Below are 18,805 nucleotides of genomic sequence, written 5' to 3' on the forward strand. Positions count from 1 at the left end.
CAAACTTTATCATACATAAATGTGTACAGGAAAAAGCATGGTATGTATAGAGTTTGGTATTATCTGCAGTTTCAGGCACCCACTGCCAGTGGCGGAATATATCCCCAGTGTATGACAGGATTACAATATTACAATTATTGTTTTATCTTTGGAGCTCATAATTTTAAACTGTTTCCTTCCCTGCAGAAAGCAAAACTTGGGGCATCTATATATTTTAACTAGTTTATTTATATTGGTATCTTTTTTGCTGTTGATGCTAAAATACATTTGAAATGAAAAAGAAAACATAAAAACAGCATTATTTTAATTTTACTGTAAATAATCTCTTGAATATACACGGAATAAATTTAGCGCCTTTTAGAAGCTGTGTGCGTGTGTGTGTGTGTGTGTGTGTGTGTGTGTGTGTGTATGTAGCCACAATTAGGGTGGGAGAGAAGAGAGGGTAGTTTGGAAAATCTGGACCTTGAGGAAAATAAGTCATGTTTTCAGTGTCTTTATTTTCATTGAAATAAATGAAAGATTTTCAAGTTCAGTGCTCGATAAACAACTTTTTATGACACGAATATACATTAACTAAAAAGCATAAAGAATCTCTTAAAATAAAACATTTAAAACAGAATCTTAGATTGTTTCCTCTGTAGATATCTTACAGGATGCCGTAACAGTAACTTTCCATCACCCAGCCACCAGCTTCCTTTAGTCTGTTCTCATGGTGATTACAAGGATGCTGAGATGATAACACTGTTAACATACACGGTATAATAGTTGGGATCTTTTATTTTATACATCCCTAAACCCACGAATGATGTGTAAGCATTTCTAAAGAACAAAGTAAGTTTCATTTGAACTTTTCTAGATGAAGGGAAATTTTTCTAGACTAATTATTAAAACAAATGAGGATCTCAAAACCCATCTTTACTTCTGGAGAAGATGGGAAGGAGAGGTGTCCAGAGAATTTAGTCTTCTAGCCAATCCTGGACTCCCAGTTTCTTTAACTCCCTTTTTTTCTTCACTTTTTTTTTTCATTTTTTAAAAGTTTCATTGAAGTATAGTTGCTTTATAATGTTGCGATAATTGCTGCTGTACAACAAAGTGGATCAGTTATACATGTAAACATATCCATGCCCTTTTAGATTCTATTCCCATAGAGATTATCAAAGAATATTGGGTAGAATTCCCTGTGCTATACAGCAGGTCTCCATCAGCCAATCATTCCATATACCTCAGTGTGCATGTGCCAATCCTAAACCCCCAGACCCTCCTTCCCCACACCTGTCCCTTTTGGTAACCATAAGTTTTTCAAAGTCTGTGAGTCTGTTTCTGTTCTGCAAGTAAGTTCATTTGTTTCCTTTTTGAAGATTACATATATTAAGTGATATCATACGATGTTTGTCTTCCACTGTCTAACTTCACTTAGTATGATAATTCCTCTTGATATAAGTTCCTCATGGGAAAGAAATTGGTCTGTTTTGTTTTCTGCTATGACTTCAGTGTCTGGTTGGGTGCTCAAATACTTTCTTCTTGAATGTGTTGAGTGAGTGTGTGTGTGTGTGCATACTTTCGTTCTGCCTAAGTGTGTTCGAGTATGCATGTGGTGTGTGTTCTATGTGCCTGTGTAAATATTTGTGATTGTGTGTAGTGTATGAATGTGTCTGTGTGAATGTGCATAGAGGGTGAGTATGTGCCTGGTGTGTGAGTGTGTGATTAAGCATAAAGGGATGCTGTATTTGATTGTGTGTGTGTGGTGTGAGCATGTGTGAGTGGTTTGGTGTGTGAGTGTGTGATTAGGCAAAAAGGTATGCTGTATTTGTGTGTGTGTGTGTGTGTGGTGTGAGCATGTGTGAGTGGTTTGGTGTGTGTCTGTGTGTGTGGGTGTGCATGAATGTATGTGCATATAGGGGAGATGGGGCTTGGATACCATGAAAGAGGAAGAATGTCATGTAAATATAATACGATCAGAGAATAAAAAATAATTAGAAAACTATATTAAAGATACATCATATGGCAAAGATAAATGCTTATCTTGAACCACAGACATGGAGGCTCTTGGTTAGTGCATTTGCCCCAGGATTTGACTGTAGTTGTGTAAACAGAATTTGGAAGTGCTAGAGACTGTGGCTTTGGATTCAAGCCAAGTATAGATACTCACACAGGGAGCCATGGCCTTCCATGTGAAGTTATGAGGGGGCCAATTTAGGGTTTATCAGTACTTAGATTTTATGTGTTGGATTCCTTTTGAATTTTCTCTTTCAAGTTGCTCCTTTTATGTTATTCTTTCTGTTAGAAGATAAACAGCAAATAAACTCTATTGAAAGTTTGGAGTAGAAGATTAAAATCATGCCTAAATGGAGCTTTAAGGATTACTGCTGTATTTCATTTTTAAAAATTTTTTCTGTCCTTTTAGGGCCAACATGTGATATATGGAGGTTCCCAGGCCAGGGGTAGAATCAGAGCTATAGCTGCCGGCCTAAGCCACAGCCACAGCCACTCCAGATTCAAGCCACGTCTGCAACCTACACCACAGCTCGTGGCAACACCAGATCCTTAACCCACTGAATGAGGCCCGGGATCAATCCCACATCCTCATGGATGCTAGTCAGATTCATTTCTGCTGAGCCGTGACAGGAACTCCTACTGCTGTATTTCAGCGATCTACGAATAACTGATTTCCTGGTTGGACACATAATTTGCAGATACACAGTGTAACTTCACTGATTTCCAGGGAGTATTACATAATGTATTTGACTGTCAAGATTAAGAATTTTCCCCTGTAATTCAAAAGATTGTCTACAGTTCAGTCATTATTTCATAGTAATTTTATATAAAAGGCAAATGATTCTCTTTTTTTTCATTATCTGCTAGTTTCTTAGTGATTTCTTGCCTTGAAAAAGTAATAGGTGCCCTAAAATACTCAAAGTCTGATGGAGAGTAAAGTGGCCCAAATTTTAGTTTCCTGTTTAATGAGACCATAAATCTACTGTCCCACTAAGATCAGTGCTCTGTGGTATAATGCAATAGAATGAATGCGGAACTGGTTTAAGTTTTTTTTTTTTTTTTTTTTTTTTTAATCTTAATGCTAAGTTTCTGGAAGGAGGGCTCAGGTTTCCAGTAATAATAATCACATGGCTACGTGGATTTATGATGTCATAGCATAAAGATTAGGGCCCCAAATACATAGACTAATACTCATATTCCATGTATGACATTCCACATCCATTCACACTGGGGTAATAAAAATGCATCATGGGGACAATCATATGGACAATGCATGTGTGATTACTGATGCCTTCTAATTAGGAAATGATGGTGATTCTTTACTAAACAAGGCAGCTGAGGCTGAGTCACCCTCCTATAACCACGTGATAAATCTCAAGCAGTATTCTACCACATGCATGGGGTCACTGCCTATCTAATACCTTACGCAGAGCACATAAGTACAAGAAAAGGAATGCCTGTATAATGGACACCTATAACATGCTATGGACCTCAGTTATAGCTTGTTGTAGTCCTGGAGAATGTGCCTGAAAAAGCAGAGGGCCTCCATAAAATTTCCACTTGGAGACTTGTAGGGCTTCTACTCATTTTTGATACCCTTTCTCCCCAGGTTTAACTGACCTATAGCTGATGTACAATTTACCTAAGTGACAGGTATACAACATAGAGAGAGTCACAATGTTTAAAAGAGTGACTACCACATCCTGGCTGTGTTGTACTCTCTGTCCTTGCAGCTCATGTATCTCATACATAATAGTCTCTGCTTCTCAATCCCATACCCCTCCTTCTCATTTTTGATTTCTGTTGAAGCAAAAATAAATTGGTCAAAGAAGAAGAAAAATACATCAAGTCATATTGGTTAAGAGTATTAATATGGTTACCAAGAATTGCTTTTCTGAGAACTAGGTACTTTCAGACCACTACAAATTGCCTTGGCCACATAGACTTCCTGTTCTCCTTTATACACCCTCTGGTCGACACTTAGTGTAGCTCAATAGCATGAAACGGATCCGAGACTGCACTGGAACTCAGCCGAGCTCCTCTTTTGATAATAGAGACTTATAAGGGGCCTATTGTCCAGAGGTTAGGAATTTGGAAATAAGAACTATCCTTTTTTTTTTTTTATGAAATGAGGCATGCAGGCCTCTGTTTATAGTTTCAGGTCCGTGATATACAGATACCTTGCACTACAGCCCTGCCACTTTCTGGTTCCTTCCACTCTGCCGTGGAGAGTCTTTGTGGCTTTTTATAGCCACCATTCTGCTGGTTAAAATGACTACAGGAGATTTCATTCTAAGCACACAGGGGCCATTTCTCAATTGGCCAAAGGCCACTGTCAAAGTCTAAGAAAGAAGCTGCTTTTCCTATCTTGGAGCTGAGCTAAGCTCCCTGTGACAGTATTGTAGAACCCAGCTGCTCAGAAAAGCAGACTGAAATGATGGTGTTCAGAGGAACCCATCAGTCTGAGCTGGAGAAGCCAACAAGTCACACAATAGGGACAATTAACCAACACTTCACAGTCAATTCCAATGTAAGCCTGGGTTTGAAAGGGATCTTCACCTAAAGTTCTCAAATTAAGACACTGATGCTGCCTTTTCTCCTCGTAGAGCAGACACTTATACTACATTTTTTACCCCTTTCAGAAGAATACTATGATTTCATTTTTTAAAAATATGTGAGAATTTCTCATTAATACCTTTCCTTGTGCTTTACATATGGAAAAGCACATACCTAAAGGTTGTCCTTGTTTTGCTGAAGTTAAACAGTATGGGAAATGCACAAATACTGAGCTGTTGCCCATAATCGGACTGCTGTCATCTTCTGGCCAAGTCAAGCATGGCGACCCATGCTTTGTAGTATTTACGTATATAATCAGGGGACTTTGGGGACTTAGTTCAAAGGTGTTTATGCTTGGACAGCAAAACACTGAGCAAGTCACTTCACTTTTTTTCCTGTGCTTCATTTTCCAGGGCTCCAACAATATAAAGATACTTATTACACCAGGGCCTCCCTTTGGCAAGGACTCAGAGGCTGTGGTCTGAGTTTTCTTTCCAAGGAGGCACAGGGAAGAAGCCTGCTCCGTGTGAGGCCTGCAGACACGGCCCCCTTGAGGAGCAACAGGCCTAAGAAATAAGCCAACCCACCGCAGCCAAGCCGCCACGGCATCTTTCCATATGTCTGCTCACATTCCTTCTTCTGTGCTAGGCTCCTTCCTGAACATGCCTTGGTTACCCAGTCTCCTCCGCCTCTCAGAAAATCCCTTTCTTTCCTTGCTCTCTCCTAATCTCAGATTTGGCAGTGGTGTCAGCTCCTTTTGAAAATTCTCTCTAATTCATCCAGCCTCCTTCTTCTTGTCTCTGAATTATATCATTTACTGCCTGAATCACCCATGAAGTCTTAACTATAGAAGACTCTAGACTCCAAAGCTCTGCAAATGATTAATTCAGCTAGTCATTTTATATGTGTGTTTTGCATGTAAGCAAGGCACATTAAATCTGGCTTGGGAATAAAATAGAACAGTAAATGAAATGTTTTGCCATGTTCTTTATTGCTTCTTTGGTATATTTTGTTATTCCTTTTAAAGAATGAAGGACTTGAATGCAGACCTGCTTTTTTATGATTTTTTTTGTATCCCATCTCTGACCACCTACATCACCCCATCTTAATGCCTAGAGCAATCCTTAAAAACAAACAAAAACAAAAAACCCAGCACTATTATTAAGATACAACTGACATGCTATCACATTCACACTTTTAAAGTATAAATTCAGTGGTTTTAAGTTTATGCATAGGATTACTTCACTATTTACTTTTAGAACATTTTCATTACCCCCAAAGACACCCCACATCCAGTAGCAGTTACTTCCCTTTCTCCATTCTCCCCAGCCCTTAGGCAACTCTAACCAGCTTTCTGTCTCTATAGATTTGCCTATTGTGAACATTTCATGTAGATGGACTCATATCATGGAAACTATTTTTTTTAGAGCCGCACCCACAGAATATGGAGGTTCCAAGGCTAGGGGTTGAATTGGAGCTATTGCTGCTGTCCTATGCCACAGCCATAGCAACTCAGGATCTGAGCCACCACAACTCACGGCAATGCCAAAACCCTTAACCCACTGAGCTAGGCCAGGGATGGAGCCTACGTCCTCACGGATACTCGTAGGGTTTCTTACTGCTGAGCCATGTCGGGAATTCCCTCATGGGTACTTTTTTTGGACTGGCTTCTTTCACTTAGCATAATGTTTTCAAGGTTCATCCATGTTGTAACATGTATCAGTACTTCACTCCTTTTTATGGCTGAATAATATTCCAGTGTATAGATATACCACACTTTGTTTATCCACCCTTCAGTTGATGACTATTTGGGTTGTTTCCACTTTGGATTATGAATAATGCTGCTATGAATATTCATGTAGAAATCTTTACGTGGACATATGTAAGTAGGACAATCAAGTCCAGAGCAGCCTCCACATATCCTTACTGAATTGAAATATTCTCTCAAGAATCCCTCCTCTACAATAATACAATGGCACCTGATTTAGGGAGTTAATATTTACCCCAAGTTGTGCATCTTATTTTTCTAAGAAGCAGCTGGTCCAGCACATACTATTTAAACAGAAACTGTAATAGCAAAAGTCAAGTTGCTTATGTTTGATTTCTGTTAGTACACTTACTCTATATTCTTTTTTTTTTTTGTCCTTTTTTGTCTTTATGAGGGCCACACCCATAGCATACGGAGGTTTCCAGTTTCCAGGCTAGGGGCCTAATCAGAGCTGTAGCTGCCGGCCTACACCACAGCCACAGCAATGCCAGATCCGAGCCGAGTCTGTGACCTACCCCACAGATCATGGCAATGCAAGATCCCTAAGCCGCTGAGTAAGGCCAGGGATGGAACCCACAACCTCACGGTTCCCAGTCAGATTCGTTTCTGCTGCGCCACGACGGGATCTCCAGTTACTCTATATTCTTAAACAAGAGCCTTTTCAAAGTTCAGCATCATTAGCTTGTAAATGAGAGGAATATTACAACTTAGAATAACGTGCTTTGACAAAGACTGTTACTTAGCTTTTAAATTGCAATCACAGTGTTCCTTCATGAACACCATGAGCCATTTAAAGTCTGCTTTTCAGGCTCAGAAGCCAAGGATAAAAAAGAGGTTGACATTCCTATAAAATGTTAGGCTGTATCTCAGTAAGAGATACAAGAAGAAGAAATAAACACTCATGGCCTTTCTGCTTTTCCATTTAAAGGATATTAAAGTCTTTCTGTTTCCTTTCACAAAATGACCCACGTGGTTGAGGCTGGAAGTCCCCACATACCAGTTGCTTTTTATAACTAAAAACATTCTATGAAAGAAAAATGTTACGAAGTCACAATTCACCAAGTCTTGATAATAAGCCATGAAAACTGCCTGATGCACTGGAGAGCCCTGAGACTAATTCAGAACCAGTGATATGAAGAAGGGATTTGAGATTATGTAACTCGCAGGCTCTTTCACGTGTTCAACACAGATCTTTGACTTTGAAAATGCCACTGACCGACGTTGAAAGTCTACTCTCTCAAGCAGAAGCACTGAATCTCGCTCATGGTCGTGTCCCTCTGTATACAGTGTAGCTCACAGAAGGTGGGCCAGAAAACCAAGCAGAAATAGAGCAGTTTGACTGGTGTGGACAGCATGGAAATACAAGGGAGCGGGGGGCCTTCCCAAGACATCAGTTTTGCTTTCAGACCTCCGAACTTTCTTCTTTAAGGTTTTACATCTCCCAGAAATGAAGCGACTTCAGGCTTTCTGTCTTTTTCAATTAGCAAGAAACTCATTTCTGGCTTTCTCACTTTTTTGTTCTGCTGTTTTGTATCAGTCTCTCCTTCAACTGAATCACTCGATGATATGATTCAGTGTTTTCCTGAAACTGTTCTTTAGCTCTGGTTTTTCCTGCCTCACTCTCCTTGCCTATTTTGCAAAGCCACAATTTGGTGACTAAGTTCTTTATTTTTTGGTCTTCAGTTTCTATTACTACCAGCTCCAAAAAGAAAGATGAGAAAAACAAAAGTAGCAAATTCAATTCTTGAAGGTGTAGATGTTTTTGAAATGAATGAGCTAATAAATGCATCTAGGTGGCTTATTTTTCAGTGAATCATTATGATGTAAGGAGTACAGAAGATGACACTCTCTGCTCCCAGAACCCATACATCAGAGGAAGAGTTCCAACCTGGAGTTGCCAAGATAGAGCAAAAAGCTTCTACTTCCATTCCTTAACCTGGAAGAAGATGGTTTTCATTCAAAGTTCAACAGTCTTTATTGAATGCCCTTGAGACAGATGTTGGGCTGGGTACTTAAAATACAGAGATGAACTGATTTCTCCCTTGCCTAGTAACAGAAAGCAAGTAGTGAGTACATGATGTTACGAGCAGCTCTGAGCCAGGCACTCTGTACCACACGGAATGTGCCCCTGGGGAAGAGGATCACGAACTGGTTTTTTTTAAGGTGTTAAGTTGAATCAAAGAGGAAAGCAATCATATTCATGATTGCTTCCCTCCTCATCAAGCAAAGCCACTGACTTCATTCTCTTTATTCTCCAATTTCATTTCAGAATGGCCTTTTGGGTTTCTAAAGGCACTCAAAGTCTTACTCCAAAATAATAACCTACACATGTCTGAAAGAAGAATCACGAAATAAATATTGATTTTCCATCTGCCTGCTGCCAAGTGCTGCTTTAGTTGTTGGGGTGGGGAGAGAGGGTAGGGGTGGTCCTGGCTAAGATCAAGACAGAGATACGCCCCGTTCTGCTTGAGACTATTCTCCGATGGCGAGAGACACGTTGGCGGCACTGAAAAAGCAACCCAAGATCCTTCTAGGTAGTGATTAGTGTTACAAAGAGGGGAACACAGGGGGATGTGATAGAGTAACAGGGGTGGGAAAATGTGGGCTGGAAATCAGGGATGGTTCTTTGAAGAGGAAGCACTTGAACTGAAGCATGAATGAAAGACAGGAACCAGCTGTGCAGGGGGTGGAAAGCCGACCGAATGGGTGGGTTTGGCAAGCTCAAGGAACTCAAAGAATGCTAGGGATCCGTATGGTGACCAAGGGAAACAGGGCTAGGAGATGAGGGCTTGGAGATGATCAGGAGCCAGGTGAGGAGCTGTATTTGACCATAAGGCAATGGGAAACGACTGGAAAAATTTAGCCAGAGGCATGGCACTATCCACTTTGTGTTCCCAAAAGTTTCTTTTCTTTTCTTTTTATGGCTGCACCTGCAGCATATGGAAGTTCCCATGTTAGGGTCTGAATAGGAGCTATAGCTGCCAACCTACACCACAGCCACATCAACAATGGACCAGAGACACATCTGCAACATAAAGGCAGCTTGTGGCAATGCCAGATCCTTAACCCAGTGATTGAGGCCAAGGATAGAACCTGCATCCTCCCAGAGACTATGTTGGGTTCTTAACCCATTGAGCAACAATGGGAACTCCCCCAAAGCTTCCTTTGAATAAATCAAAGCAAAGCAAAGAAGGAGGAAGGAAGACCAGGCAAAGGCCACTCCTGGGGATCCAGGCAACAAATATGATGATGGCTTGGGCCAGCACAGTGAATGGAACACTGCCTTGGTAAAAGATAATCTCCTTCAAGGGATATTCAGGACCAGAAGAAGTCTCTGTTTTTGATTATTTCTTAACCATAAGCATCCTTAATCAACTCTAGTTTTCATCCATATTAGGGCATATACTCCTTAAACACAGGGTTTTTGCTTCTCTTGTCAATCTCACTTGTCTAGGAAATGCTGTTCTATATTCAGCCCTTCGTGGGTGCTGAATAAATATTGATTAAACAAACCTAGTAATGAATCATGTCTGCTGCAAGTGTGGGTGCTTGGTAACGTGGAAACACAGAAGTAAGCTGGATTCTTCAAGCGGTAGGGCACAACAGGACTAAGGGTATTTGGAGGGAGGATAGGGCTGCACCCCCTCCTTCGATCCTGAGATGCTTTGGGATTGAAGTGGGCATTCCATCACTACTTCCCATTGGGTGAGTGGGGACAGTGCACACACATCCCAGAGAATCCTCACCCAGGATGAACCTGGGAAATGATACCCTGGCCAGATGAAGAGAAGATTTATTGTGGGTGGGCAAGATCCCTGAAAGCAATGCAGGCTGTGGATGGAGCAGATAATGGCAAGAGGGCATTTAAGGATGGGCTTTATTCCACACGGAAGAAGAAGAATCCCACCCCAACCCAAATGAAGGTGTTTGTACTGTACAGCAGGGATCCCCAGACTTCTTTTACTCCAGCTGGAAATGAGGGTGACTGTGTAGGAGAGGGTGCAGCGGGGTTGGATGGAAGAAGAAGACTATGGCCTTGAGAAATGGGCAAGAACCAGATCTTGGAGAAGCCCTTGGGAAATGTTACACTGTTTGTCCTTCGTTTTGAAGGCAGTGGGCATGGCCACAGAAGGGTTTTTAGGCGAGCAAGATAAAAGGATTCATTGGGGGAAATAAGAAAGTTATGATTATACGCTTTGTCTATACCATTAAGGACGGCAAAGGACATAGAGTAATCAGACCAGCCTTAACTTAAATGAGTGTGGAAAGATGCCAAAAAGTGAATTCAAATTCACTGCAAACATTACATCCCATCTACAAGCCTCTCTTCTTCTTCTTCTTTTTTTTTTTTTTTTTTCATTTTAGGGCCGCACCCATGGCATTTGGAAGTTCCTAGGCTAGAGGTCAAATTGGAGCTACAGCTGCCGGCCTACACCACAGCCATAGCAACGCCAGATCTGAGTCTCGTGTGTGACCTACACCACAGCTCACAGCAATGCTGGATCCTTGACCCACTGAGCAAGGCCAGGGATCGAGCCCGCATCATCATGGATCCTAGTCTGGTTCGTTAACCACTGAGCTATGTTGGGAATGCTTCTCTTTTTTTAAAAAAAAATAAAAACAAAAACCATATTTTATTCATATTCCATATTAGCTGTAAGCTTTTGGATTTTGGGGGGTTTTTTGGGCCATGCCCCTGGCATGCAGAAGTTCCCAGGTCAGGAATCAAACCCATGCCACAGTAGTGACATGAGCCACCAGGGAACTCCCACTTTCTTCTTGAACTGGGGGAATTTGGAGTCTTTTTTGACATAAGTCTGAATAACAGCTAGAGGTAAAGATGCTTCAACTGTCAAGATTTTTTTGTTCTGCTTGACAGAGAGAGGCTACTAGTCAAGGTTCACCTTTGGTCTGAAAGAAAATGAGGATGTGGAATTAAAGAGTAAAATGTGGTTCAACTTTGTGCCTGCAGCTCAGGTCCATGCCTTGGCTGACCACAGAAATGAGATTTCTGCCTGAGATAAACCTCTCTTTAAGTGTGTCAAACGCTAAAGTGAGAGCTACTTAAGGTGCTAAGAAATCTGGAAGAGTTTTCTTTTTTCTTACCTACAAATTTATCCCCTTTCTCCAGCATTCTCTGAACTTAGAACAGAAAATTGTTGACTTCCATATACTTCTTTTTTATTAACCCACGAAGAATGGCAAAAAAAAAAAAAAAAATTTGAGGCTCTAGAAGCCAGAAGCCAGATCTTCCCCAAAGATAAGACGAGAAATGGAAGTCTGAGGTTGTTTTAGGAAGTGTAAGCCCTTGGGTCCTGGCCACTAGACAGAGATTTCCAAAGACAATGGCTATCTCACAAGGTTACCTTGGCGCTGCCTTTCATCTGCTTCAAGAATAGTCATGTTTGTGACATCTGAGACTACCTTTCTCTTGGGGAAAAAAAACAGGAAAAGTTCCCATTTGCCCATTGAGACTCTCTGTTCACGTAGATATTCACTAATGATTTAAACAAGTTTCAGATGACCACACATGGAAGGCTGGGACACGCAGGGGCCCATCACGCATAACTTCATTGTGCTTGTCTCCAAAACCAACTCTCTTTTTATTCATTCCCTCCACTACCTCTGAGTGTTCTGTGTGCCAGGGATCTTCGTCCAAAAGGGGACAGATCTCAGATGACAACTTTCCATGAGGATGCACCTGCCTACCTTTCCTTGCCCCAGGCTCAATGTTTCTGTATTAAGGACAACCAAGATTATGGGTGGTTTTTAAGAACTGCCTCTTTTGTGGCAAAAGATTCTTGCCTCCACCATGGGTTGGTTTCAGTTGCTAGGAAGCTTTCAGTTACAAGGGCCCAAAGTGATGAAATGCTCTGTGAGGCCAGGTAAGTGGTTAAAAGCCCAGATATCGGCAGGGTTGCAAGTACCACCTGGGGCCAAGCAGTGCCTCATGTCCCTCCCATCCCAAGTGGCCACTCTATCATTTTGTCTCCAATCTTCCAATTTTAGAGGGCCCTTGGGCACTTTCTATTGCTGGACATGAATTTACACCATAACCACTGTGATGGAGGGTGTCCATGGGAAGAGAGCTGAGTTCCCCAAATCTATGAGAAGACAGCACCCCAATTTGGGAGGATCTTCTATCACCCTGAACTTAGATGGCTCAGAAAAGACAATACTTGGAGTTCTCATTGTGGCTCAGTGGGTTAAGGGCCTGATGTTGTCTCCATGAGGATGCAGGTTCGATCCCTGGCCTCACTCAGTGGGTTAAGGATTCAGCATTGCTGTAGATGTGGCTTGGATCCAGTGTTGCCCTGGCTGTGGTATAGGCCTGTAGCTGCAGCTCCGATTCCACCCCTAGCCTGGAAACCTCCATATGCCACGGATGTAAAAAGGAAAAACAAAAACAAAATCAACAAACAAACAAGAAAACAATACTTACTGAAAAGTCGTCTCTGGGGAAGAACAGGAGATCTCGAAGGGGATCATTCTGATAGGTCTTTTCAAGTTCTTCAACGACAGTTTCATAATCCAAAGGCTCGAGAAGCCTGGGCTTTTCTTGCTGTCGACAAAGAAAAGATCATATTAACCACCAACACAAAGAGTCTTCTCGACATCTGGTTGGATTTCATTTCTTAGAATCACCAAAGCTTTGACATTGTGCAGTCCTTTCAAGGGAGTCATGGAAATTCCAGGCCTTTGGGGCAAAGCCACATAACGATTAATTCCAGATCTGAAATTATAGGTGAAGATCTTGAAATACCTGATGTCTTCTAGGTAACTCAAGCTGTTGGCCCCGAGCCCCCAGTACACATGCTGTTCAGCCCTGTCACATCTGCAGAGTAGATGGTGATGTCAACTTGATCTTTGGCAGTGCCAATACAAGCCTTCTGCTTACTTGCTAGAGTATTCTGATGCTGGTCATCATTTCTGATGAACTAGATACATCCCTGTGAGGTCTGCTTGGGTCTATTTCAAAACTTTGGCTCCCCACTAGGCATCAAAGTATCACAGACTGTCTTAGTCGTCACTGATACATGGATCCTGTGTCAGGATTAATTGCTTGGCTCTAAGCCTCTTTGCTGCTATAGACAGAAGCAGGATGATTCTCTCCAAGAATCGAACAACACAATGCTTACAGACACAGTGTGGTGAAAATGGAGAAGGGTGTGAGAAAATAGCCAGATAATCATACCACATTAAAGTGCGGAAGCCAAGAGGAAAGGCACTTCCCAAAATAAATGCCAGTGGGAGAGGGTGGGTGTTTCAATTTATGGTTGGTATCTTTACTCCAAACTGCACTCACACAAAGTGTAAAAGATGGAGCCCAAAGTAAAGAATGAAATATTACAAAACAAAAAATTGAAGATGCAATCTGAATTCCCTTAGCCCTTGGATGAAGCATCCGTGCATCCTCAATAAAAAAGGATAGTTCTTTGGATCATCTGGGGCTCCTGGAAGTGGAGTGGTCCCATGAAATCTGCACGCTATGGAGTTCCTGTCGTGGCTCAGTGGAAACGAATCTGACCAGTGTCCATGAGGACGCTGGCTTGATCCCTGGCCTCGCTCAATGGATTAGGGATCTGGCGTTGTTGTGAGCTGTGCTGTTGGTCGGAGACGTGGCTTGGATCCTGTGTTGCTGTGGCTGTGGTGTAGGCCAGCCGCTGCAGCTCCAATTTGAGCCCTAACCTGGGAACCTCCATTTGCTTCCCGTGCGGCTCTACAAAGACAAAAAAAAAAAAAAAAAATCTGCACGTTAAAGAGATCTCCTAAATGGGAAAAGAATTTTTTTTTTCTTGTTCATGTCAATAACATCAACAGAGACTTTCCTACCAATCCTGCCCCTCCCCACCCTGCAAGGCACATAGATTTAGCTCCGCTTTCTAAGGCCTTTTTTGAAAGATCTCTGCTGGTAAAGCTCCAGAAACTTTTACTGACATTTTAATAATTGCTAATGGGCTCCTTGAGTAGCAACATTTTTTCCAAATATAAAAAACAGAGCAAAGTGTAACACAGCAGGCCAACAATAAGGCTTTTCATGCACTTTATGCATTAAAACAAGACAAAACAAACCCCATTTTACAGATATGTAAGTAAACTGAGGACCCTGAAAGGTGAATACTCTCTGTGGAAGGGCCCTTCAAGTAAAATTGCTAGATTTTGCAAATAAAAGTAGAGGACTCCATGTAATATTTGGAGAAAAGACAAAATCTAGTTGTCCATCATAATCTGCTTAGTGAAAGCTGGGGATTGTTCAATACTTTGAAGTAGAAGATACAGAGACACTGCTGCATGATGGGTAATTTTTTTTTTTTTTTTTGTCTTTTTTTGCTATTTCTTGGGCTGCTCCAGCGGCATATGGAGGTTCCCAGGCTAGGGGTCCAATCGGAGCTGTAGACACCGGCCTACACCACAGCTCACAGCAACGCCGGATCCTTAACCCACTGAGCAAGGGCAGGGACTGAACCTGCAACCTCATGGTTCCTAGTCAGATTCGTTAACCACTGCGCCACGACAGGAACTCCCGTGATGGGTAATTATTAAAAGTCTTTCTTGCATCCCTTCCCTGGGCCTTCTGATATGATTATTCTATTTCAGACTCATGAGTTCCTGTTGTGGTGCAGTGAGTTCATGATACAGCTTGTCTCTGTGTAGACGCCAATTCAATCCTCAGCCTGGTGCAGTGGGTTAAGGATCCAGCATTGCCGTGGCTCCAGCTGGGATTCAATCCCTGGCCCAAAAACTTCCATATGCCGCAGGAGTGGCCAAATAAGAAAAATAAATAAATAAATACTTTGGACTTATTTTAAGTTTCAATCTCCTATTTTCCCAGGCAAAGACTGATTCCAAGGAGCACAAACTGCTAGCTCAAGAGGCAAATGCAGGTTCCAGATGTTTGAGTTGGCTCAAACACTCAATATATTTTTAGTTGGCTTTGACTGTCTTTGCGTAGTGGTATTGCACTCCTGTGCAGCGACACACCTCAGTGGCCTATTACCTCTTACCCTGCAATGTCACATTTTTTATTATCACCAGGCTCCAATAAACCTTCAAGTCTGAACCCCCTGGCTTATTCTGGCACCTCTTTTCTTCTCCCTCTAATATTGTGTTTGTGTACAAAACATAGCAAATGAAACAGAACCAGAGGGAAGCTCTTAACTCTGCCACTGGGTTGGCTGGTTACACCCCTTTCCCTCACTGCATCTTCGGCTCAAGCATACGATGTCTTTCTACCAACAGCTAAAGAGATGCAACTACTAACACTTTCGCTTTTCTCCCCGTTCTTCACACCAACATGAATAGGTGTATGAGAGCGCGGCGTGGTGTGCCTTGTGATTTATAGGTTGAAAGGCAAATGGCATTAGGACGTCTTAAAAGGTTTTCTACAATCTTGTTCTCACTGTCATTTTAATTTGATCTCCCATCAGTTGAAACATGAGCATTAATAAATAACCCCAAATCAAGGAGACTTTCCAAGAAGATCATTTATTTATGTGTGTATCTACTTATTTTGACGAGGGTCCAAATGCCACCCAAAATTAATCCCACCTAAATTAGTACCATAGGAAAATCAGCGCTCACAAGTCACTGGTTGTTAATAAAACCATAAGCAGATTAAATCCTAAACTCACTTTGATATAGTCAATCAATGGCTTAGCCTATAAGCATCTGTTGGACAGTATATATCTGTTTACTCACTTCAGGCCATGACATACAAGCTGATTAATGAATGACATTTATGAAGCCTTTCCTGCTTAAAATGTTGCACTGAGATTATTTTGATATGGGGCTACAAAACCTAGCAGATCTGCTTCATAGAAGTTATTAAGTTTTAACTTCTGGGAGGTAAGTAAAGTTCAATTTTTCCAGGGAATTTGTTAATCAATGTGCAACATTCAAGATAGCCAGTGTTTCATAACTCTGAACATGAGGTTTATAAATAAAAATAACAGTGATACCTTCCACAGTACCCAGAAACCTAAGATTTGGCGAAGCTTGTCAAGGATGCTTTATGTATCAGTGATGGTGAGAATCTAGGCTGTGCAACCAGTGGTTCTCTCTGGAGCAAGAGAGCTGTTTGCTCCATGTTTTGGTCAAAGAGACAGATGTATACAAGGATGATGGGATCGGTTAATTTCTCATTACTGCTCCTTACAGAGACACTGGGAACTGAGCAGCATTGATTTACAGCTTTACAATGGTTGGGTTGTCCCTCCTGGATTTAATGTGCTTCTTTCTTTTTGGAAATGCACCAACTGGGAGAAGGCATATGCCAAGATTACTCTGAATTGAATTGGATTTTTATAGTGCATTTTACTTTTACTCTTTTTCTCTCAAATGAGTAATGAATTTCATTAGCTGTTCTACAATCACGGCAGGCATGGGAAAAGACAGCCACCAATGCGAGTTACCATGCAGCAAGGCTGGTGCTGCACCATGGTGGTAACAGGGCTATTCTTCTTATATAATATTAAGACATTTGTTTGATATACTCCCCCAAATCCACGGCTCCCTTCCAATTCGACCTCACAGCAGAAGAATGGGCTCCTGTCACAAAAATGAATGCTTTCTTCCAAGTCTAAGCCCTGGAGTTGGTGAACCTGCCATCTTGGTAACAACCAGGGCTGCCAGGAATCATTTAATGGGTCTGATGCAAGCCGATTGGCTTTAGCCAAATATTATAATTTCAGGAACACAGTATTCCATCACAAAGACCTGAATTATTTTCCTTAGTATAATTCAAAATCAAATGGTCTAGAAATGTCACTGAAGATCTAAGCATTTGCAGTATATAACACTGAAAAATTCAAATGACGAAATGATCAACCCAGTCCTCTCTCCAGAATCTAAGAAAAATAATCTAGAACACACAGCCTTGTTTTAGGGAAGTGTGATTATAGGTTTTCTATGTTGAGATGCAACAGAGAGTGTAACATGCACTCTAGAACCATGATTCCTGGGATCCCAGTCCTGGCATTGCCACTTATGGGCCATGGAACTTGGGGAGTGTTAGTTAGAATCTCTGTGCCTTAGTCTCCCCATCTGTAAAATGGACATATCAGTAGGCGCTACATCATAGGATTAAAGGAGGTAATATTTGTTATGCTCGTAGAACAACACTCACCTCCATTACTCCTTCTGTGTTAAGTGGACAAAGGCTGTGAGTTTTAAATGTTCACTAGTCACCGATTTAAAGCACTTGTATTGTAAATGTAATGTGTACAAAGAGCAAACAGTGGGTGCTCAATAAATATTTGCTGAGTAAATAAGTTTATATCCTTTCCTCTAGGAACGCCTTTTTTGGGACTCTATTTTAAAGAAACAATTACGTATAATCCAAGATGTATACAAGGGGATCTTTGTGACATTATCTTTGCAACAAGATGGAGAAAATACATTCACTTTAATCCAAGAGGGATAAGAAAGGCAGGCAGGTTGGTGGAAGTTATCTCTAAAAAGTGAATATAGCAGAGCTGTTGCTCACAAAAAGCAATTTATATTTCTAAGCACCATGTGTAGTGGATAAAGGCTTAGTGCTATAAGGGGCTTTGGTAAGGACATCAAAAATAGGATAGGGGTTGGAAAAAAAATCAATGAATAATTGTGTGGTATATGCCATGATTCCTCCTTATAATTCTTCCAATATTCAGTAAAGTTGGTTAACGAATAAGTTTGCATGTGCCTGGCTTTTGTAGGAAAACTCGAGCAGGTTGGGATCCATGATCAAGATGGCAAGCATCACTAAAGAAGGAAAGGCAAGGAAAGGAAGAAGGAAAGGAGGTCAAATTCATCCTGACAGTGGTTCTAGACTCACATGTTTTATGACATAAGTACTTGAGTCCAGAATACCTAGATCTCTGAGGGGTCTTAAGGCTTGGAAGACAAGTACAGCTGAAAATGGGAAATGATAAATTATTAAAGATAAAGAACACTAAGGTAATTATGGCACATCCATTCCAAGAAAGAATACATGCTCTTAGCTGTTTTTACATTTGCAATAACAAGTGAAATCTCTTATGTATTATTGTTAAGTATAAGTGGGAATAAATATTGCATGCTGAATAACTGCACCAAACTTTAAAAATTTAAAGAAAATAATTAGAAATATATATCCCCATATTATCAATTATATTCAGATGGGACTATCACTTTTATGATTTTGCTGTTTTGAATTTTTAGATTTTCCAAATTTTCTGTATTGAATACATATTTCTTTCTCATGATGAAAAATCAACTTGGTCTTTCAACACTCTGGTGCCCCCATGGAAACACTGGAGAGTGGGCTGGTTTTTAAATTGTTTATCCTTTGAAAATCCACCAGAGAGGGAACCTAGTAAAGCAACATGGAAAGTGAACCAAAAATTCCAAGTAATTTGAAAAGATAAAGGAAAGGAGATCAGGGAAAATAATTACTGATTATGTATGTGGTTCTAGAAGCTAATGTCAGCAAAAAAAAAAAAAAAAAGGAAGAATAATTAGCAGTTG

General features: G+C 41.1%; 1 protein-coding gene across 50 annotated transcripts in view; it reads right to left on the minus strand.

Annotated features, from left to right (window-relative positions):
• The window catches only part of DOCK10 (dedicator of cytokinesis 10), a 276,098-nt gene that overhangs the window by 147,416 nt on the left and 109,877 nt on the right, over positions 1 to 18,805 (minus strand). For all 50 annotated transcript variants that reach the window (XR_014830527.1, XR_014830528.1, XR_014830525.1 and 47 more), the window contains exon 2: positions 12,762 to 12,881. Coding sequence is in view for 38 of the 50 variants with exons in the window: in XM_085001312.1 (XP_084857438.1) it covers positions 12,762 to 12,881 (120 nt within the window). In the remaining 12 variants the exon portion in view is untranslated. The remainder of the gene's footprint in view (positions 1 to 12,761; positions 12,882 to 18,805) is intronic.

The sequence above is a fragment of the Sus scrofa genome, chromosome 15 (genome assembly GCF_054392235.1).
Source record: "Sus scrofa isolate SSC_HxYL_T2T_F1_AM1 chromosome 15, Sscrofa_HxYL_maternal_Yorkshire_Landrace_v2.0, whole genome shotgun sequence".
NCBI classification, from domain to species: Eukaryota; Metazoa; Chordata; class Mammalia; order Artiodactyla; family Suidae; genus Sus; species Sus scrofa.